Source organism: Chanodichthys erythropterus, chromosome 16, assembly GCF_024489055.1.
Source record: "Chanodichthys erythropterus isolate Z2021 chromosome 16, ASM2448905v1, whole genome shotgun sequence".
NCBI classification, from domain to species: domain Eukaryota; kingdom Metazoa; phylum Chordata; class Actinopteri; order Cypriniformes; family Xenocyprididae; genus Chanodichthys; species Chanodichthys erythropterus.
Window position 1 is genome coordinate 38,359,810 of NC_090236.1, and position 24,669 is coordinate 38,384,478.

General features: G+C 36.6%; 1 protein-coding gene across 1 annotated transcript in view; it reads left to right on the plus strand.

The window, feature by feature from the left end:
- The window catches only part of clstn2a (calsyntenin 2a), a 269,756-nt gene that overhangs the window by 180,287 nt on the left and 64,800 nt on the right, over positions 1–24,669 (plus strand). Inside the window, exons 3-5 of the mRNA XM_067363156.1 lie at positions 8,953–9,148; positions 14,539–14,747; positions 22,944–23,093. Of these exons, the coding sequence (XP_067219257.1) occupies positions 8,953–9,148; positions 14,539–14,747; positions 22,944–23,093 (555 nt within the window). The remainder of the gene's footprint in view (positions 1–8,952; positions 9,149–14,538; positions 14,748–22,943; positions 23,094–24,669) is intronic.

Below are 24,669 nucleotides of genomic sequence, written 5' to 3' on the forward strand. Positions count from 1 at the left end.
TAATCAACCCAGACCCACATCAGCTCAACCTACAACTAGATGAAAAAATGTCAAAGACGATTGTGCAATATGTTGGGAAAGTACAAGTCCAAGTTCTCTTGGATGTTCCCTGCGGCTTGAACAAGGTTCTGGCTGTTCCTGAATGTGACGAGCAGGGCGGGCGAGAGCCGTGAGGGAACGGCGCGAGGCCGGTGACGCGAGTGATAATGAGCGTCACCTGCGAGGCGTGCCGGCCTCGAGTGTCTCACGGAGGAGCTCCGGAGGCATAAAAGGAGGAGCGACATCAGTGAAGGACGAGAGAGGACCAGGCCTGGATTTTATTTTATGTTTTATTATGTTTGTGTGGCCGGCAGACGTCCGCGAGGGTCTGCCGGCATTACTTTCGTTTTGTTGTTTGTTTATTTTTTAATTAAAGTTAATGTTCGCCGGTTCCCGCCTCCTTCTTCCCATATCTACTAACCTTGTTACACTGAACTTGAGGTTTTTGTAACAAAATTATTGTTTCTTATTATTGGAAACATGATGAATATGATCCTCAACTGGATGGAACTGAAATAAATACTTATTATACTTATATTGTTGCGATCCTATCAGACTTATGAGAGCAACCTGATTCGTAACAAAGCACTGTTCGCCAGAGGAGAACTGGCACCCCGACTAAGCCTGGTTTCTCCCAAGGTTTTTTTTCTCCATTTTAACACCTATTTGCCACTTTTTTGCCACCTGATGTCACCTGTTGGAATTTGGGTTCCTTGCCGCTGTCGCCTTTGGCTTGCTTAGTTGGGGACACTTGACATTTGACTTGACATTTGATATTCAACAGTATTCTTGACATTTATTCAACAGTGCTTCTGATCTGCCTGCATTGACACTATTCTTTAAGAGCTGCTGTGCAGCCAAAATTATGTACCAGTTATCACTGTAAAGCTGCTTTGACACAATCTGCATTGTAAAAAGCGCTATATAAATACAGGTGACTTGACTTGGCTTGGCTTAACTATTATTATTCAAATTTTTGACCAGCATTTAGTGGAGAAGGTGTATATATGGGGTAATATTGAGTCACTTGATCATTATAATAAAATAAACCCATACGTCTGTGGTACACAAAGTACAGTACATACTATCATATCATTCTGATTTTGCAATAATTTCCTTCTCAAGCCAACATACTGTTCTACAGTTTAAACTTTATTATTATTATTATTATTATTATTATTATTCTGAGACTAAATTTGTTCGATTCAACAATTCAATTCAGTGCTCACGAGCTGTTTTGTGTGACACCCTGAAGCCAGATCACTTTCACTTCTTTATGCTTGAATGGACAAATATGTTCAACTTGTCAAAATACACGATATCTTGGCGAGTATCATCAAACACATTCGTTTATGTCTCAAGTGAACACAAACAGTTGAGAAAACAAGCAGCTGTGTATCATTGGATTCATGTATTTTAGGGGCTTTCACTCTGGAGGAACCTTTTCATAGTTCCTAAACTATTGGCTGAAGTACCCGGATTTTGCCGTGTTCGCACCGCAGGAACTAGGAATGGTTTTAGTTCTAGGAGCTCCTTTTGGGGGAACTAAATGAGCTCCTTCTATAGAGTATGCTCTAAACCAGCACTATAGGAACTATCAGTGACGTGAGTGTATGTTGATTGGTCAAATGTATGTCAAACACCGACATCCGGCATTTTTAAAAAGCCGTATAAATTTAGTTCACAAACACTGATAACGGCATCTACCTGTTGTCTGCAGGGTTGTGTTCTTTTCTCTGGCTCGATGATATGTAATACTGGAAGTTGTCATTTGAGATTTCGTCTCTTAGCCCCGCTTTTTGCTCTTTCGGTCGCATAAATTATGTTTCCATTCCACCTCTGTTATCACAAATACCACGACACACAACAAACACAGCTTTGATCACAATATCCTCCATCCACCGGTTTTTAGCATTTGTAAATGCCGCGCTTAAAGACGCCGCTGTTGGATGCTTCAGAGTTCCTATTCCCGGTGCAAATGCAACTAGGAACATGGTCCAGGCAAGAAATAACTATAACTAAACCTATAACTGAGTTCATTGAACTATGCGGTGTGAAAGCCCCTTATGTCTTAACACAACTGCATTTACCAGCTGCTGTCTGTCTTTAATGTTAATCCAACAAAAGACAAAATCACTGACTGTTCTTGACTGCATGGCCTTTATGAAATATAGATTGATCCTTGTCAAAGCTTACAAAAGTTGTCAATGTTATTTGACATTTGATCTTCCATTTCTGTACCTGAACTCCTATAAACTTGAAACCTGATTTATTTGTGCTGTTGCTTGTACTCTGTAATAATAAGCTTGTTTATTAAAATCCAAAATAGCATGGGTCACAAAAAATACATGAAAACTATAACTTTTTAGCATATTTCTTTTTGCTTTTGATTTGCTTTTGAAGTAATTACAACCCACAGCTTCTCTATTAATAGAGAGACACTACACAGACAGGTAGGACTAATTCACACATGCAGTCGCTATCTTATTAATGCATTAAAATAAATGTACTCTTGCTGTGCTAAATAAGCTGTTACAGTATGTCAGAGCAATAGCACTGTGGGTATTTAAATCCAAGGCTGCCAAAGTAATACATTTGCTGCAGATGTACACAAGGCAACGATCATTTATTTACCTTCATTTATTTATATAGCGCTTTTTACAATGCAGATTGTGTCAAAGCAGCTTTACATTGATAATCGGTATATCATTTTTCCTTTTAAAGAAACCTGAGTTCGAGTCCCGGTTCGAGGTTTTGGCTTTCTCAAGCCAACATCAAAGTTTGTTCACAAACTTTAACTTCTAGTTGGTGTCTTTTTATATATGTACTGTACATAACTACTTATCAAAACAAGTAAATAAATGAATATGAAACATAGATTTAAGTTCACATTAAAGGTGCCATCGAATGAAAAATTGAATTTACCTCGGCATATTTGAATAACAAGAGTTCAGTACATGGAAATGACATACAGTGAGTCTCAAACTCCATTGTTTCCTCCTTCTTATATAAATCTCATTTGTTTAAAAGACCTCCGAAGAACAGGTGAATCTCAACATAACACCGACTATTACGTAACAGTCGGGATCATTAATATGTACGCCCCCAATATTTGCATATGCCAGCTCATGTTCAAGGCATTAGACAAGGGCAGCCAGTATTAACGTCTGGATCTGTGCACAGCTGAATCATCAGACTAGGTAAGCAAGCAAGAACAATAGCGAAAAATGGCAGATGGAGCAATAATAACTGACATGATCCATGATAACATGATATTTTTAGTGATATTTGTAAATTGCCTTTCTAAATGTTTTGTTAGCATGTTGCTAATGTATTGTTAAATGTGGTTCAAGTTACCATCGTTTCTTACTGTATTCACAGAGACAAGAGCCGTCACTATTTTCATTATTAAACACTTGCAGTCTGTATAATTCATAAACTCAACTTCATTCTTTATAAATCTCTCCAACAGTGTGTAATGTTAGCTTTAGCCACGGAGCACTATCAAACTCATTCATAACCAAATGTAAACATCCAAATAAATACTGTACTCACAGGAATCGATGCATGCATGTAGCATGAATAACGAACACTTTGTAAAGATCCATTTTGAGGGTTATATTAGCTGTGTGAACTTTGTTTATGCTGGTTAAGGCAGTCGAGAGCTCGGGGGAGCGGGAGATTTAAAGGGGCCACACACTGAATTGGTGCATATATAATTATGGCTCAAAATAGGCAGTTAAAAAAATTAATAAAAAAAATCTATGGGATATTTTGAGCTGAAACTTCACAGACACATTCAGGGGACACCTTAGACTTATATTACTCCCTCAAGCTGGCAACCCACGCAACAAGAGGGAGCACAATTCACAATGAAAGCCGAGGAGACTTACACACTGTAAGCTGATGAGTTGATGTGTTTTAATATGCTGTCGTTCATAGAGATTTTTAGATGGATGCAGAGGCTTTTTAGGTCGGGTAGAATCTGCGATTCTCTGACTCAGTTTGTTTGCTGGTTTCCATGGCTACAATACGCTGTGTTTTCCGCAAACTGGCAACCTGTGATGTCGAAATACTATTGGATAAACTGGCAGCAAATGGTTTCGCACAGACCAAAACAAAGACATTCCGACACAGAACGCAGCTTTTAAAGTAGAATATCTGGCTGTAGCATTGTTTTTCTGAGAAAAAAAAGTAGGTGAACTTAGCATGTTTCCTAAATATCTGCAAACATATTGGGGTATTTTTATGCTTTATTAAAATTAAAATCTTACATAGAGCCCCTTTAAGGTTACTGACCAGTATTTACAAAGCAGAATGAAATAGTATAATGTCAAAATATTGTGAATTCTTGTTTTTTCTTACTTTAATTTGTATGTAATATAAACATATGACAATTTTGCTGCATGTTTTAATGTTGTGTGTGTGTTTATTTATTCAGACACCTTGAACATTTCATTCGTTAATACAGTTTATTCACTATATATTAAAAAAAAATGGTAATACAATATAACAAGATCTCAGAATTAAACTGTGTCAGAAAAAAATTATCTTAATTATGTCAGATAACACTTAAGCAAAACATGGTCAGGTCAAAGTGTCTGGATAATGTTTGGTTCCAAATTTGTAAAAATTTTACTGTTAGTTCACCGTATGGAGAATTTTTGGGTATAATATGTCACAGTTTACTTTATTTTGCTATCCTCACATAAATGAACTATAATGTCCTGCACCCACTAATATGAATTATAAGAGATGCACCAAGATTTCCCAAAATAGTATATGTATAAATCATAGTATATGTATAAATCAGCACATTACAATGATTTATGAAGGAACATATGACACTGAACACTGGAGTAATGATGCTGAAATTGCTATCACAAGAATAAATTACATTTTATAAAATAATATATTACAAAATATATTAAAATAGAAAACTACTTATTTTATATGTATATGCACAAGGAAGTGAGTGCAAGACATTGGCACAGAATGCATTGGCATTTAAGGCAACATGAGCGATATTGTCCATTGGCCATGCGGACAAAGTTGAATAGCTTAATTATAGGAAAATGTGAAGGGATGCCATATAATGCAGGAACTAACAATGGCAGTGCCAGAAATGGAGCTCATGTGTTTACTTCCTGGATACTGCAGTCAAGTATGAACACCTGCTATCTAGCATCCAGCAGTGTGGTAACTTGGCAACATTCAGCGATTACATTCCTTTGTGCAAAATTGTCATATATTTCTTCATGTGGAGCGATGTGTTAGTCCTGTTTGACCTTGAAGTTGAGAAAATGAGAAAAGTGTTGTGAGTAGACATTGTTTTAACAGATGGCTTTTTTCACACACGCTAACAAGACTAACTTCCAAAACAAGACTTGTACAGATCTTACTGAGAGCAAATTTACTGTGGATATTGATCTGAACTTCTCAACTGAGAGGATTTAGAAGTTGCCGGCAGTTCTGTAATGACATGTTAAAAAGACAGTTTGAGCTCTTAATTAAGATTGTGATTAGGCCTGACAGCGTGTTTACACAATTAATAATGGAAGCGTAATCAATCTTGACCTGGTGACTTTTCTGTGCAACTGTACCATCTGAAAGTTTGGTTTTTGTTGCCTCAATGTGCCCAAAACCATCGAGGAACTGCCGTCTGCTGTTGCATGACTCAACCTTTATGATCTGTGATCTATCTCTGGCTGCGTCCCATGCAACACATCTAATTTGCACTCTTTCCAAATACAAAACAGGAAAATGAATTGGTTTACGAGATGGAGGTCATCCAGATCTCTGGAGTTTACCGCTCATGCTCCTTGTAAACCACCCTACTACAAATGAATTTTTGCAGTAAGCAGTACAAATATTACATGGATGATTTCATTCATTAGACTCAAATTGGCTTACCCAGAACTCCCTTCTTTACACTCCCAGAGCTGATGTGAGGTGGTATTAAAAACATGGCACATCTGTCGGCCCGATTTAATACTTCCTTCAACACTTTCAAAGAGAAAGTCCAAAGAGTTTAGGCTCGGCGGAGCTCTCCACATGATTACAGACCTCTGCCGTTTTCATGCTGTCATTTGAAGACATGATGGAAATTAGCTCACGGTTTCCCTCCATCATTACGCTGTACATATACATCCACGTTTTCTGCGCTTCCTGTGCTGTATGGTTTGACCCTTTTGCCCTTTCTTCAATTGAATCTGGAAAATGCATTTGCAACAGCAGACGGAGCGGAAAATGGGTTTACCCGTGACTCCCAAGTGCTAAGTGGAATTTTTTATTTTTTTCTTTAACCGGGGAATGTTTTTTATTTTTTTGTGTATATGCATTGTGAACATTGTCATTCTTATATAATGTTCTTTCCCATTCTTGTTACAATTCTCAGAAATGAGTGCAGGATCGCAGAACTCCGGTGTGCGTATCTGCTTTATTTCGGCCACCCTCCTGTTCCATTGTGCTACACGTTTAATTTGGATAAAGCATTGTGGGGCTAATAGAAAGGGTAGATTTAAACGCCAAGTCTCTGCAGGAAAAGGGACAGCGGAGGGTAAATTGTTATTTCAGCACCGAGGGAGGAGGGAGATTTCCGAGCGGAGAATCAGATCTGCTTAAAAAGAAGAAGAAAAAAGAAATTGAGAGAGAATGGAATGGAAAGAGAAAGTTAGGCTTATCTGTCCGCAGCAGCAGGCTTGAGCACACAGCGTAACGACACGTCCTTGTTTGCTCCAGAGACCTGCCGGGGTTTAAGTGATATCAGCTGTCTCAGGGTCAGAGTTTTTTTGTGGTCATTTTCCAAATCCCTTAGAGAGCCGGTATGGCCAGATAGAAGCGCTGCCGAGAAAGGACCCATGAACAGATACAGTGGCAAGACAATGTCCTTTCTTGCGGTCTCAGAGTTATTGTGGTGTCGCTAGATTGTGTGTCAACATTATCTGTGATTGTGTGGACAGAACTGCACTGTGGGTGACTACAATGCAGTCTCTAGAAGAAACTGTTTCCAAGGCTACAGCAAAACTTAAAGTGAAGTGAACGCTGTCACCTGGGAAATGAAAGACACAAGTTAATGTCAATATTCAGCCCTCGCATTAGTCATGACATAATCAGTTACATGGACCTCCTAAAACTTCAGCAAATGTTCCAATTATAATGTGTATTAGGTTTAGCAAACCATATGAAAAATGCCATAGTGTTACCATAAAATAAACTATAGACAATCACCATGATACAGTTAAGTTTTGTTTTATTATTTTATATTATTATTATTTTTTTAATATAATACCATGGTTTCACCAGTTTGAAAAAAATGAATTACAGTGTAAGTAAATATTATGAATAGCAAATTGGAAAGAAATTGTATGCTCCTAATTAGTATGACTTTTATAGATAACCCTTATCCCTTATAAATAAGTATTGTAACGGCACCATGGTACAGTGGTGGTATCATACCATGGTCATTTTTATTTTATTTTATATTTATTTTTTATGTATTATTTATATTTTTATATGACTTTAATACCAGAGTTTCAACCAGCTTAGCTGAAAAACTTATTACAGTGTAAGGTTTTTTTTTTATTATTATTATTTATTTATTTATTTATTTGAATGAATTAATACCATAGTTTCAACCAGCTTAGTTGAAAAATCAATTACAGTGTAAATATATTTATTTTATTATTTTATTGTTTTTATAATTGTATTATTTTTTTAATGAATTTAATAACATAGTTTCAACCAGCTTAGTTGAAAAATTTATTAGTGTAAGTATTTTTTATTTTTTTTTATATATTATTTTTTTTTATAAATTTAATTCCAAGTTTTCAACCAGCTTAGTTGAAAAATTGGAAAGAAATTGATTGCTCTTAACTAGTATGTCTACTTATAGACAACCATTCCTTATAAATAAGTAAAATAAGTAACGGCACCATGGTACAGTGGTGGTATCATACCATGGTCATGAACTTCATGTACCATGGTGTTTATTTTATTATTAAGAAAATAATAAAAATGTAAGTGTATTTTACATCTTCAGGCAGTTCCTTTGACCTCATGATTCTCATTTGCTCTGACATGCACTGTAAGCTGTAAGGTCTTATATAGACAGGTGTGTGGCTTTCCTAATCAAGTCCAATCAGTATAATAAAACACAGCTGGACTCAAATGAAGGTGTAGAACCATCTCAAGGATGATCAGAAGAAATAGACAGCACCTGAGTTAAATATACGAGTGTCAAAGCAAAGGGGCTGAATACTTAGGACCATGTGATATTTCAGTTTTTCTTTTTTAATAAATCTGCAAAAATATCAACAATTCTGTGTTTTTCTATCAATATGGGGTGCTGTTTGTACATTAATGAGGAAAAAAAAAGAACTTAAATGATTTTTGCAAATGGCTTCAATATAACAAAGAGTGAAAAATTTAAGGGGGTCTGAATACTTTCCGTACCCACTGTATGTGATATGAAAAAAAAAGATTGCTCGTATTTAGTACAGCTTGTTAAAAATACATTTTGTTGCAATAATACTCTGACTATAGTGAATACATATTTCATTGTAACAATATCATCTGCAATGGGATGGGCCGCTTGAGAACGAGGAGGAGGCTGTCGGTACACACAGTCATTACCACATTCAAAACCCTGTACTTGAGCACTGTGTTTTCTTGCACGATGTGATCCCATCTCTGCAATGAGGCAATTACAAGAGCAGACAGTTATTCTTCCTCTCGCAGCACGAACAGATTCAGTTTTAAAAGCACACCGTGTCCTTTATATTACTGTTGCGGGGTTGGGGGCCTGGCCTGCTGGGTGGAAGTTATAGCAGTGAGAGCTTGTTGAGATGCAGGTGGAAAAGGAAAGTCATTCACTTGTTCATTCTGCCTCCCGTGTCTTGTTGTTTCTTCCAGGAGAGATCTGTGCTTTTAAGATTCATGGGCAGGAGGCCCCGTTTGAGGCCGAGGTGTTGAACAGGACATCGGGAGAAGGGGTGCTGAGGGCCCGGGGCCCCATAGACTGCGAGCAGCAGAAGGAGTACACCTTCATCATCCAGGCCTACGACTGTGGAGCCAGCCCGAGTGGAGCCAACTGGAAAAAGAGTCACAAGTGAGTAGAGACACTTTGGCTGATCCGCTGTGGCATAGTCTAGTTCGACTGTCTCACTGTTGGACCAGTAAACGATTAAGAAAGTGTTTTCTCATTTAACTTTACTAACGTACCTCACAGTTGTGCATCTATGTGTAAATGTTCTTAGCAAGATAATAGTCAGATCATTAAAATTAATTATCTAAAAGTAGGAGTCTAATGAATTTCATTTAGCAAATCAGTGGCTCAAGACTGGTGAAAAAGATGTCATATCAGAAAGACATTTGAGGCATTATGTAGTCCATAATTATTATTGTTCTTGATGTGGTATGTCACCTGGAAACGTTTGGTTTAAGTACTGCAAGTCATTTTGGATAAAAGCTACAAAATAGTATATCTGTATAGCTGTAGTCCACAAGTGAGAAGAGCGATCGTCTCTGTGATATGGACTGTGTGTGAGTTAAGGGACTGGTGTCCTGCTGTGCAATTCATGCATGTTTAATTCATTGTCTCGTTATCAAAGTTAAAAACAGAATGAAGCTTTACCGCATTTGTGGAAGCTTTTGAGGCAGAAGAGCCATGAGGAAACCAACTGCTGTGCTGACAGCCTAAACCATTATCTATTTCCTTTTGAGTTGTTTTTAGTATTAACATAGTCTAAGGTACTTCATAGAGCCCCACCACCATATTACCATTATTGTAGTGTTCAAAAACCATGTATTACCATGGTACCATGTCAAAACAACAACAGAAAAAAAAACAGTCTGACATTGTGTCTACACCAGACGCGACTGTCTACACTAGATATGTCACCTGACAGAGCAACCATTGCAAACCCATTTGTTCTTAGTGTCAAAAGTATCTTGAGCTCTTCAGAAATAGAACGCAGCATCAGTTTACTGTCGGGAATTTGCTGTCATGTTGCCTCGCACCGCACGCCATCCAGTGTAGACAGCATCACTGTTTATAATGGGCTTTATTTTTACATCTTTGACGCTCTTCACCGAACACTTACACAGATACACACACAGGAGCATTTGAAAGCAGGCATCTATCAGCAGATCCCAGACCTGTGTAAGCGTTCGGTGAAGAGCATCACAGATGTCTATTCACAACGTTTTGAAGCGTAGATCATTGTCATCACAGACATATCTGTTGAGTGCGTGAACACAGTGGCCAATCAGAGGTGTTTAAGAATCCGAAGAATCCGGAAATGATGGTATCATCACGGGCCAGTTGTTCAAAAAGTTTAATCTGGATCAGAATGATCTGGATTTGGAAATTCCATGTTTTGCTATCCAGGATCAGGTAATCCATCTTACTTTTGTGCTGGTTTTTCAAAGAAAAATTGGATTGGATCACCATGATCCAGATACACACTTTTCCAGATTACCAAATCTGGATTACCAGTGCTCTACGGAGCCCCTAAAGGGACATGATGATAGAAAGAATATGGGTTTTGAATTAAATATAATATTTTTGTTGGATATTTATAGCTGTTTGGGGATTGTTTTATGGCACCAAAATTTTTACTTTACAGTAGGTTACCGAAAGGCTAAATATGTAGGTTAATGTCTACTTCTAATTTATTTAACAGTTAAACTAATCAAGAGCAAAATAAAAAAAAATGTGTATGTATATTACATGATATAAATGTTGTATTTTTTGACCAGTTTTAAAGTTTTACTACATTTTCCTCCTGGAATCCACCTTGAAATCCTACCCCCTGTTGGGATCAGGATAATCCTGTTTTTTTGGATCAAAGTTATCCAAATCCTACTGACAAGTTTTGAACAACACAAAATGAAGGTTTGATCCAGATTAAAACTAGGATTGGATTTTGTGATCTAATCTGATTTCACAACCCATTTTCAAGATTTGATCCAATCCGAAAGCCGTAATCCGATCAAATTACTTTTGAACAACTGGCCCCACATTTTTAAAATTTTGGTACCGAAATCTGTACAATCTTGACAACCCTAAACTAAACAAGTAAAATTCCTTTATTTCAGTAGTGTAAAATTACTATTAAAGGCACAATATGTAAATTTTAGATTAAAATATCCAAAAATCACTAGAACAATGTTATATATTTTGTTGACTTGTTTTCTTACATTATCGAAAATGTTTCCAAGAATTTTAAAATCCAGAGAAATAAGCAATTTTAACCAGGACACGGACCATGTCCGTATGTCGTCTATCAATGACATCATACCCTGTTACCCTCGATTTCCAGTTTTATTTTGTAGAAACCATGGAAACACCAAAGACGCTTTAATATAGTATGTGTTTTATTAGACAGGTGAGCAACTGTTAGGATACATTTATCGACAGAAAACTAATCATGTTATATAGCTCAACACAGTAAGTCTTATTGTTTAAATCTCGTTTTCCTGCTTTACCACGAGTACTATGTTTTACCATGCCTAATATTGATCTTTCTTACTGCAATGTGCAACAAGTGTCTCAAAGCAGCCGCCAAGTGAACACAGAGTAGCATTATAACAATGTTCAACACACAAATATATCTAATATGAGTGGAAGCAGCATCTGTGGCATAATAAAAGTCCTGCTGCTCTTGAGAAGTGTGTCACGCTCGTCTCTCATTAGCAATCGCTCCAGCGGCCTCGTTCCGCTCCCACACGCTGCTTCATACTACAGTTATGTTAATAAATATTTAATATATTAGGTCATCCATTAATATGATTTCTGCCCAAGTCCCGTCGGAAATCAAGGCTTCAAAAGCTACGCCTTTGTTTTGAATTAGTGACATCCAGTGGCGAAAAATTACATATTGTGCCTTTAAGGCTGGAATAGAATCACACACTTTCCAACTTTGTAAATGGTTACTGAGGAAAAACTGTTTGTCAGTCATCTCTGTGTGAGTTTGTTGTATCCAGACGGTATCATCTACCTTTAGCTTGTAGTATGTTATGAAACAATCTTTTTATACAGTTTTATGTAAAACAATTGGTAGACTGCTGTTTCCTTCCCTATTTCATTAAAATGAATTAAATTGCTGCTTTTTAAGCTGATGAACCCACTGTTTCTAGCTGAAGTGTTGGACTTCTGTTGACTGATTGAAGTGAGACAACAAACACTTCATCTTAGATTAACACTAGCACAATCAGTTAAATTATTGTTATGAGCTCATTAATTATATTGTTTATGTGGGTCTATTTTATTATTATTATTATTAAATCAGCCAGTAAACTCAGTTCTAGAACAATTGAAAGTTTCAAGGCCCATTTACACCAAGAACGATAACTATATAGTGTCCACACCAATGGACAGTAAGGTTTTATTTATTATAAGCACAAGCTACAGTTATTTCATCTGTCAAATTAAAAAAAATGAGCCTTTTAAAGTTGGGTGGATTTTGATTGGCTGTTTTTGTTTCTTGTTCATCAGCTGGGAATCAAAAAATCATTCTGAACGTGATTTCAATGATGTTGTCGTTACTGTTATAGCTGTGCAGTTGACTACACTATAGACTATAGAATTAGAATGATTATTAAAACTTTATAGTTATCGTCCTTGGTGTGAAAGAGCCTTTAAAGTGTGTACTCGTCACCTTAAATCTTAAATCAGAGTGTAGCCTTCCTCTTCTCTCGCTCTTTCCTTCCCTCCTTCTTTTTTCTCTATCTGTCCCTGGCGGCACTTCAGGAAATAAGTTGGCTATAGGCACACACACACACACTTGCACACTTTGCTACACACCCAGCCCTGGCTGGCCCTGCATTGATGACCCATCAAGATGTTTACAAAGTTGCCGGAAGCTCCGTACGTGCACGACAATCTCTCTTACAATAGCAACTCAGTGCAGCTGGAACACAGCTCTGATGAAGTGCAGGAGAGAGCCGTGCTTCAGGCACCTACTGCTGTGAGAGAGAGATGAAGAAGTGCTTTTGATTTCACAGTTTGGGCCGTTCTGATGAATGTCTCTTGACACCACGGTATGGAGGGGTGTGTGGGAACGTGTGCTCGCAAGAGTGATCGCAGATTACAGGATCTCAGCGGGATAATCTAAATGCAGGTCCCATTAACTTAATGTCTCCATTTAGGTAGATGTACAACAACATGTGGATTTATGTTTCTGTCAAAGAAGGTCACAGCTGGTTTGACTGAACAGACACAGAGCTGGACTTCTTTAAGATTTTATGTGAGCTCTGTGTACTGCAGTGCAACTTTCTCTCAGCCCTTTTTTTTCAGGCTGGTTATTATACAAATGATTTGGTTAGGGAAAGTAGGGTCATGTTCATTTTATATTAGTCTTTTTATTCGATTTGATGCGTATTAGATTTCACTTTTTTAACTTAAGTTGCTGTTTGAGCATAAACAACATCTGCAAAGTTACGGCGCTCAAAGTTCAGTGCAAATGGAGATAATTTCTTTTAAAGAATTCTCTGTTTTAGGACTACAACAAATGGCTGGTAGGGACTACAACGAGCTTCTTCCTGGGTTAGTGACATGACTAACCCTAAATTTACATAAACTCCGCCCACAACAAAGGGGGCGGGGCCATGTTGGGCTGCTTTAGAGAAGAGGAAGAGTTGTTGTAGTAGAGTGTTGTTGTCATGCCGTCATTTTATGCCGGACTGCTTCACAAACGAGGGTCAGTTCAACACAAAAGATGAACATGACGACACATGCTAGTGGATGAGTTGAATCAACTCCACAGCAACTACATCAATTTATCCACTAACCATTCAGAAACGTCTAAAAGTTGTAACTTCTTCCTGAGTCTCTCCATCAGTGTCGACTCCGGTTTGAACAATGTAAGGCTGAACACCGTTACTGACAATCCTCATTTTGGCTGCGTGAGATTCTCCTGCTTTGTTGTTGTTGAGCTGTTAAAGCTCCGCCCTCTTCTGAAAAGGGGGCGGGAGCAGCAGCTCATTTGCATTTAAAGGGACACACACAAAAACGGCATGATTACTCACACCCAACTGGGCAAATTTGAGAAACTATAATAAATGATCTGTGGGGTATTTTGAGCTGAAACTTCACAAACACATTCTGGAGACACCAGAGACTTATATTATATCTTGTGAAAGGGGCATAATAGGTCCCCTTTAAGGATGCTTGCGTTATTACCTATTTTTTTCTTTTAGTAATTTCATGACATGATTCAGATTTTTTTTTTTTTTTCATGTGAAGCACTAATATTTTTTATTCAATGTAAATATTTACAATCTGTGTAGTCTCTGGACAGTGCTCAGAGATTAATTTCTCGCTGTCTTTATTAATTTCTCTAACATGTGATGTTATTCACAGTTCTCTTGCACAGTTCAGAGGTGTTATGTCAGTGTGTCTCAGGTCTATTTGCACCTTGCTCTATAAAATTAACATCTCTTCTGTTCCTGACCCTGATTGGTTGTTCTCTGTCCCTCCCTATGGTTCTGTTGCAGGGCAGTGGTTCATATCCAGGTGGATGATGTAAATGAGTTTTCCCCAGTGTTCAGGGAGCCGTTGTATCGTGCCACTGTAACCGAGGGCAAGATCTATGACAGCATCCTACAGGTGGAGGCCTGGGATCAGGACTGCTCTCCACAGTACAGCCAAATCTGCAACTATGAGATTGTTACACAGGAGACACCTTTTGCTATTGATCGAAATGGTAAGTCTTGGATAAGGATGTGTGTGAAAGTGTACATGTAGTACATGGTACAGTAAAGTATGCATACTGTGTCCACGTTTAATTGCACTTAAAGGGATAGTTCACCCAAAAATGAAAGAAAAAAAAAATGTCATCACCTCACCCTCAAGTTGTTTCAAACATACATGAGTTTCTGCTGTTGAACACGAAAGAAGATATTTTAAAGAATGTTGGTAACCAGAGAGTTGATGGTAGCCTTTGACTTTCATAGCAGGAAAAATTACATTGGAAGTCAATGGCTACCGCATATCTTCTTTTGTGTTTAACAGAAGAAAGAAACTCATACTTGAAGATGAGTAAATGATGACAGAATTTTCATTTTTGGATGCACTATCCCTTTAAATAAACCTTTCAAAGATATTAAATATAACTCAAACCTCACTAAATGTTTTGGTAGAATTTAACTGATGCCATTTTTTAAAAGGACTTAATACTTCTTTTCACCAAGGATGAATTAAATTGATCAAAAGTGACAGTAAAAAGTCAAATAAAGACTGTTCTTTTGAACTTTCTAAAGTACTAAGTAATACTTAAGAATGCTGAAAAAATGTATTAGTTTGCACAAAAATGTTAATTGTGTTTATTGAGCTCCAAATCCTCATATGAGGATCATGTGACACTGATGACTGGAGTAATGATGCTGAAAATTCAGCTTTGCATCACAGGAATAAATTACATTTTACATTCTATTCAAATAGAAAACAATTATTTTAAATTTGAATAATATTTGACAATATGTACTGTATTTTTGATCAAAGAAATGCAGCATTGGTGAGCATAAGACACTTCATTCAAAAACATTTAAAAAAATCATACTTTTGAATGGTAGTCTGTCCTAAAAATGTTAATTAATTTATATTTGACTACACTTTAAAAAAAATATTGTCTATTTTTAATTTTAATAAGTACTTTCTACTTTTAATAAGTTCACATATTAAAAAAAAAAAACACTTTAAACAATATAAATTTATTTTGATAAGCAGCACTTCATAAGATATTTAGATTTGATTTCAGCTGTATTTTTTAATTTATTTTTTTTATTTTCTGGTTATACTGATCTGGCAGCTTTTTCACTGGTGTAGAAAAAAAACATGTAAAAAAAGACTTATTAAAAGCTCAGATTTTTGCATTCGTATTGTTGATCAAGTTTGCCCATCATCAACAGTGGTATAACATTATTGCTTTATTTCAATAATTAAACCAAATTTTAAGTCTAAGAATATACAGTATATAATTTAACTTTTTTTTACCTTCAAAGTAAAGACTAAGAAGTTGTTCATTTTTGTTTCTTTAAAATGCTATTGAGGAAGAATACACATTTTCACAAATTCCAAAAATATTACTTGAGTGACTAAGTACAATTCCAAAAGTAATTTGCACCCCGGTTCTGTTGTGGCTGGGCTGTCTTTTTTTCGACCTGTCTTTCTCACAATTTTTTCCATTACACGTAGAGTATAAAAGTGATAAAGACATTCAAATCATTGTCTCACCTCACGTACTTCACCTGTTATTCCTCTCCTAGGTGAGGATGATTGAATTTGATTTGTTTTAGCTTTCATTTTCTGTATTTGTCTTTCACGAGTGCAGAATCGATGTCTTATTTGGTTATCATTGAATGCATGAGTGAATTAAACGGCTCATTGCCCAGCTGGACCGTCAGAGCTCCAATCTTTGACACTTCTGGGCACATCAGAAACGTCTCTAAGGTGCAGGAGTGACGTTAGCCCACGGATCACATAGCCACACCGCTGCAGATCAGACACCTGTCTCTCTGCTGTGGCTGTCTGCTTCCTTCTCGTTTTCGTTTCTGGTGGGGTGTCAGCTGTCTCAAAGAGCTGCGCTCTCTTTCATGGGCTTAAGTCTGTCTCATTCACTTCCTCCTGCCGCCTTGGGCCCTGCCAGCGTCTGTAGTGCGACTGGCATTGACGGGGCTTGGTTAGTGCCAGGCGAGAGCTGAGTGATGCATGGGCCGCCCGAGTGGATTTTGTTCTGAGGGCTTTTGGCTCCATTATTTACTGTGGATCAGAGGGCAGAGAGAGTTATTAAATACAACAGGCCCACTGGCACTGTGTTCTCCGGTCCAGAGAGAGGAGGAGGAAGAGCGGGGAGAGAATGGAAGAAAATGAGATCAGGAGAAAGAAGGGAGATGTACAGAGAGAAAGATTAATAGCTTGAGTATACAAACGTGCACTAATGATGTTGGGTAGAAGGGACAGAGGTTGTTGGTGGTGATATGAAACATCATAAAACTTGAGATAATTCACTAAAGATCTTTCTGGAGATTTCGAAACCCTCGATTGTTTTTGTGCACCCAAGAGCTATCAGCGGAAAATAGTCCTAAATTGTTTCCAACATGGAGACGGTGTGAATGAAACGTGACACAAAGAGGCACAGACATTTATGTTATACTCACTTTTGAATGGATATGAATATGAATAGCTAGAAAAAAAAACAGAAAAAGAGAGAAATAAAGAAATAGGTTTAAAAGAAAAGGGATATTGGGGGTTAGATTTAATTTATACCATCAGCAGCACTAAAATGCTGGAGGCCATTAAATGAGTCTTCTTTGTTCTTTATGCTTTTATTCTGTAAGAACAGAAATTGAAACACATGCTGAGGCACAAGTTTAAAATTTCAATCAGAAGTGTCATGCCTATTCAGACTGAGGCAAACGCCCCCTCAGATTTTGAATGCAACTTTCATAAAAAAGTGTCTATGATAATTATGGTGGGTGATTTATTGTAGATAAAGAAAAGTGTGAAACATTGTGGCAGAATTGACTTGTCTAAATTGTCTAAATCAGTCCAATTTAATTGTACATTCAGCATATTATTTGCTTTTAACTGAAAATTCTGTCATCTACCCACAGAACTTTTTTTTTTTTTTTCCGTGCAACACAAAAGAAGATATTTTAAATAATGTTTCATCTGTTTTTGTTCGTACAATGAAAGTCAGTGGGATTTAAAACAACATTGACTTTCATTATATGGACAAAAAGCACTGAGGAAATATTAATACTAATCTTTTTTTGTTGATGTTTCACAGAAGAAGGTCAGTATACTTTTTCTGCTCTTTTTCATTCAACAAAATGTGTATTAGGGATGCACTGATACCACTTTTTTCCAGAAAGAGTCTGATACCGATACTTTTATTTTTAGTAAAGATACAGAGTACTGATACCTGTATTTTCATTGCATTTTTATTTTTTGAAAATACTGGGCAGAGAAACCAAAAGAATATGAAACATATTAGATGTCTTAGCAAATAGATATTTCCTTAAGTTCTTTTCATGCATAATTATGCCTGTTAAAATGTTTTGTAAGAGCTGCCGTTCCTTTCACTTTTTATATTATTGCTCTGTCATATTTTATCTTTAATTTAACAGCAGAGGGAATATTTAGAGCTGCTCCAGCAAGGCAAGAGCAGTAAGTGATTTTCTTTGTTGTTAGATTAACGTTGAGGACAAAGCAGCAGGTTTATGAGGCTGCTGTCACTTTAAGAGATGCATGTATCCAACACACTTTTAAAAGATATGTTTATAATGTAGATACATTTTATTCAAATTGTTGAAAACTATTAAAATGGCCTGTGGAAATGAATGAATAAACTCTATTCTAAAACCTTTATCTGAAGTATTTTATACAATTTTGTTTTTATTTGATATATTTATTTTTCAATATAAAGAGGATATAGGATGATTTTTATCAGTGTATTGCACAAATGGCATTTATAGTCCATATCTAATATTTTCCAATGTCTTGTACCTTTGACGATGTTAACCATGGTGTCACGTGGATGGGAATATGCATGGAAATGATATGCAGATGAGGTCATGCATAGTTAAACTAGGCGTCGTAAGCTCCATATATGGTGATTTCAGGGAGGAGACAGGGTGGAGATGCACGTACGCACAATCTTCCGCTGACTGGGATTTATAAAAGGATTTGTGCGCAGGTTCTGGCATACGCATGGTTTTATAAATCTGAAATTTTTTGTGTGTATGCAGAATTTAGTTTTTGCGTGTACATACACTTTTAGGATGAAATCTACACCAAGTTTTATAAATGAGGCCTCTGAAGTGTAACATATTAGATCCGTTTGGCACAGTAGGTCTTAATATATAGGCTGTCTGTTTCATTAATGTTAATCAAACAATTGTAAAATCATGGGGGAAATAGTTGAATATATATATATATTTTTTCCAATAGATATAGGCTTTGACTTACATTGTGCCAAATTAGGTGATATTATCAGGGATCTACAGAAAACTTTAACTTGATTTTTTCTCAAAATTGACTATCGACTTCAAGCAGGTGCAGCTCAGTCATTTTTTGTTGGATTCCAACAAATCATACATCATTTTGAAGGTTTTTTAATAGAGAATGTGAGAATAACATCATTGCGACTCATTTAGCCCGCACACATAATAATTCAATAACAATATCAGTAATATATTAAAATATGGCACCCGAACCTAACAGTCATTGACTTTTCTGCCCGCTTTCTCCACCAAGTGAGTCAGGACAGCCAATGGTGCCTCCTCAAAAAAGATGCATGATGCAAAAATGCAGACGAGTTGAGGATCTCACATGCTTGCTCGCCCTCTTTGTCTTGTTTTCTGTTGTCATACTCTTGGTTTTATCTGTGCAGCACAGACAGAGGCTCATTGATAACCCACTGGAGGAGAACTGTTCCCTTTAAAACTCTCCTGCTCTTAATCATGCCACCTGACATTAGCTGCTGTAATCAGCTCTATCAACTGAACTGGCTCTCTCTCTCTCATACACACACACACACACACACACACACACACAAACACACACACACACCCCTCACGCTTCCTCTCACATACCTGTTTGTTAAAGTAAAGCTTTGAGGGGTTTCAAGACACACTTTAGCTTTGTGGCTCTGAGGATTGGTGCAGACTTGGTCTGGGAGCCCAGAGCGACTGACCTCTATTCCTCATTGCTGTCTCCTTGACAGCACGGCTGGTCTCATTGAAATGCAGCCAGCAGGTAAAAATAACCACAGGCCCACGGACGTGTGAGAGCATCAAATCACTAGCTGCTAGTCCAGCTTCATCTGAACTCTGTCACCATGGAGTGCATTCGGACTCGTCGCCTTACACCAAATAGCAACCTCGCAGCTTCCTATAGCAACCGTGGGAGCTAAATGCCAAATTATACACATCAGTCCTGTGATAAAAAGCACTCATTACTCAAATGACTGGTAGAGGATCCGTGTCATTACGGTTCTTTAACCTGGAGCTCTGCAAGTGTACAATCTGTGGTTTGCTGGCACATCTTGAGCTGTTAACCAGGAAGCATACTCATCACTAATAAAAGCTTTCAGAGCATGGTCTGGCTTCCCTCCAGAGGTTGGAAAGTCTAAATGTACCTTTAGCTCTTAGCTGATAAAGAATGACTCATACAACAATGTCAGATCTGTACATTGATTCTGTACAGAGGTCCAGGTTAGTAATGATTGATTATATTGCATATGTCTTGATGGAATGAAAGTGCGTCTCACTAGTGGAAGCAGAACCAGTTTCCAGTATATGGTTTGTTGTTTAATGTACAGAAGCGCTATAGTTTGAGCATGTCTCTCTTGCTCAGTGCCTCATTTAAAATGAAATGTGTTCATTGAAAGATTTCAGGCTTTTCTTAACCAGTTAGCACTATTAGCTTGGTAATTGAAAACACAAAGAAATGGTTCATTTGAGCATCTTTATCTTCAGTGAAATTATGTGATATTATACATTTTTAAAAACATTAATATTTGATTTGATTAAGAATAAATACATTATCGTTCAAACGTTTGTGGTCAGTACAAATTAATACTTTTATTCAGCAGGAATGCAACTGATAAAGTGACATTTATAATGTAACAAAAGATTGATTTTTTTTTTCTCTTTGTTTTTTAATAAATGCTGTTCTTTTGAATTTTCTATTCATTAAAGAAACCTGAAAAAAGTATTATATGGTTTTAATACTGTGGTGATATGGTATTATGTGAGTTTCCAAACCGTTCTCAAAAAACAAGCGAATGAATTTGACGAAGATTACATCAAAATGGATGCGAGGCTGTTATGTCATCACAAGCATGACCTGAGGCAACTTGCAGCGTTTCAGCACAGTGCCACCTACTGGTCTGGAGATACGAAAATGTATATTTTTTTGCATATAACTTCTGAATGGTTTCCCCAAAATTAATAAAACTGGTCTCTTTTGATTTAGTGCAGCAAGTCGAATGATACCCAGTTTCCCCATATCAGCCATTTTGGGTGTTGGCCAATTTTGAATTTTGTTGTAAAATGCTGTATTTTCCAAATGCATTAGTGTATTACTGTATATAGCAGTCCCTCCAGAAAAACGCGATTATGCGATCACCTGATTTAACGCATAATCACCCAAAGTCCGCATATTTATGCGGGGGTCGCATTTTTTCAAATACGCCGCACTTTCGCCGCATAAATTGATGATTTCAGCAAGCAAAATATGCGGGGCTAGCATGATTTCATAATCCCTGTATTTTCGTTGCAAAAAAGTCACATTTATCTTAGCAGAAAGTTGAAAAATGTTGCATTTACTTCACACAAGTAAAGCGCCATTATTTCCCCTTATTGCCATGGGAACCTTATGAAGTGACGTAATTACGCGACGTGAACATAATCTGCAAACCCCGCGGTGAAGCCATGATGAAGCACGCAAATCATTCTCATTTACCAACAAAAATAAGCGCAAAAGACAATGCGAAGCAGTTTCCTGGTGTGTTACATGACAGTGGGGGCAAAATATTTTGCACTCCGTGCAACTGCGTGTTGGACCACAGACGGAAGTTGAGCCATGTGTTAATTAAGCTCTGAAATAAAACAGATTGAGAACTTAAACATTCTGTGATTTAGTGTGCTTGCTTATCATAGGAAGTAATAAGAAATTACTCTTAACATTAAGGTAGTAGCCTAGTGGGAACAGGTTGTTGGTAAAATGACCTTTTTTTCTCTCTCTTTTTCATCAAACCACAGTTTTTGTAATACTTAGTAAGTATGCAATGTAATTTCATTGCATAAAATTGCAAAAATATCCCGCATATTCCATTGCATTTTTTAAGAAAACGTGCCGCATAATCAATGATTTTTGCCCGCAAAAATCACAAAAAAAAATCTGCGTTTTTCTGGAGGGACTGATATAGTGGGACCATGCCCTGAAGGACAAACATAATGAAATAATAATAAAAAAAAAAAAATGCTTGTAGCCTTTTTGATTAATTTTGCCTATTTTAAAGACATTAGTCTTGATAGAGTCATACCGAGAACAACAATACCAACTATGTTATATGTGGTCGAAATTGTTGTCCGCCATTTGGAATTTCGTTGTAAATCTGGCATGAGGCAATATTTTTAAATTGCAATAATATTTAACAACATTTCTGTTTTACTGTATTTTTTAATCAAATAGATTCAGTTTTGGTGAGAATAAGAGACTTAAAACATTAAAATAAATCTTACTGAACCCAAACATTTGAATGGTACATGCTAAATATTTATTTTTTTTGTTATTTCTAATCATGTACTGAATAGAGTACCCATAAAAAGTTAGAAGGGCTTTGTTAAGAATGGGGATACAATTTTGAATGACACAAGAAATGCAAATCCATTTGTTTTCTCCATAGATGAATAGAAGGGCTTACTCTTGAGCTCTGTGTTCATAGTAAATATATATTCAAAGTATGAAGTCAACATTTGTAATTTTAGTAAGCATAAGTCCCACTTACATTTTTTTTTATTTGCCATGAATGCAGATAATAAACCATTACAAAGACTTGTGAAATGTAAAATATGGAGATTAGATGTAATTGTCTTTATTGTAATTAGCAGTACGGGAAACAGTCTTGCAGATATAATCCATAATTGCTGAAACAGGGACACTTACTCTGTTGAAATTACTTTTGTGATTGAAAACATTTGGCCAGATCCATTATATGGGAGCTTAATTATTGTTTAAAATGCATATGTTGAAGTAGTATCTCTGGCAGCTGCAACAATTACAAATTACTCTTTTAAGTTTTACTTTTCATGTGTGTCCACTTTTATTTAGCAATTTGTCTCACATATCATGGGCTTGTTTTTCTCTCTTTCGTTTTATTTTTTATCTCCAGGCAACATCAGGAACACGGAGCGACTGAGTTATGACAAACAGCAGCACTACAAAATCATGGTGACTGCTTACGATTGTGGTCAGAAGAGGGCGATGGAGAGCGTTCCGGTTCACATTGATGTCAAACCAGTGTGCAAGCCTGGCTGGCAAGGTCAGTGGATACTACTAACCAAACACTATGTTACCTTAACTTTTGCTGTTGCCCTATTCCTTACGCCATTCAAATTAGCTGTGTATCATGATCAAATTTTTTACAAACAGCTAATATTTCGTAATTGTATTGTAGATATTGACTTTGACATCACTGCTTATGACTCAATTAGCTCAAAAAGCCATTAAGAAAGAAAGAAAGAAAGAAAGAAAGAAAGAAAGAAAGAAAGAAAGAAAGAAAGAAAGAAAGAAAGAAAGAAAGAAAGAAAGAAAGAAAGAAAGAAAGAAAGAAAGAAAGAAAGAAAGCTTTCAAATTGTCATGTGGCAGTTGGACTAACTACCATTGAGATGAATGGGAATTCTAGCGAATAGCTTTCTATAGGTATTGTTGACTTTCTGTCTATCTTTCAAGGCAACATCTAAGTAAAGTCTTTGTCTGTTCTTGCAAATATCTCAAATGCTCTTCAGTAATAGTTTTCAATATGCTGAAGGTCTTATGGAAGTCAATTAATTGCATCTTTATGTTTAAATGTAAGAAAGAGGAAGAAAGAGTAACAAGGGCCAGAGATATTCAGATAAAAATATTCTCATATTCAGATAAAAATTGTTTTTACTACCTTTCTGGAGCTTGAAAGTGATAGTTGCATAGGCTGTCAATGGCCTGACAAAAAGCTCCGATTTCATCAAAAATATCTTAATTTGTGTTCTGAAGATGAACAAAAGTCTTACAGGTTTGGAATGACATGAAGGTGAGTAAATAATGACAGAGATTTCATTTTTGGGGTGAACAAACCTTTTAAATTTCACACAAAAATGAAAATTCTGTCATCATTTATTCACCATCATGTCGTTCCAAATCTGTAATAGAGATATTTTGAAGAACGTATCCAGAGAACAAAAGTCAATGGGGTGCAAAACAATTTTAAAATAAAAACTAAAATAAAATAAAATACTGAAACATTTTTTTAAATGTCTTCTTGATGAAACAAATTAAATTGTTCGTGAAATATCTTTTTTGGGGATGTGCCCGAATACTAAATCCATATTCGGAAAGGCACGGGGGGAAATAAACGCAGTCTACGGAGCCCCGAAAGGGACATGGTTAGTCATGACAAATATTTAATCTTGTGAAATGTGTACTAAGCACTGACGCTCCATAGTATTCACACAACACGTGCGATTGCGAATCTCGAAAGTGAAAGTAAAAATGTGCATTCAAAAGAGATTTCAATACTCTGCATAATAACAGCAGCTTCCTGATGCTGGCAAATTATTTACATTATAATTACCCAATGTGAGAAAACATATATAGAGAAAGAAATATATGTTTTCCTCCCATCTCATGCATATTTCCTTTCCGAATATGGTATTTGGCTTCGGGCTCATCCCTAATCCATTTAAAGGATAAGTTCACTTTCAAATGAAAATTACCCCAAGCTTTACTCGCCCTCAAGCCATCCTAGGTGTATTTGACTTTCTTCTTTTTGATAAACACAATCAATCAGAGATATTTTAATAAATATCCTGACGCATCCGAGGCCTTCTGAAGCAAAGCTATGCATTTGTGAAACAACAAC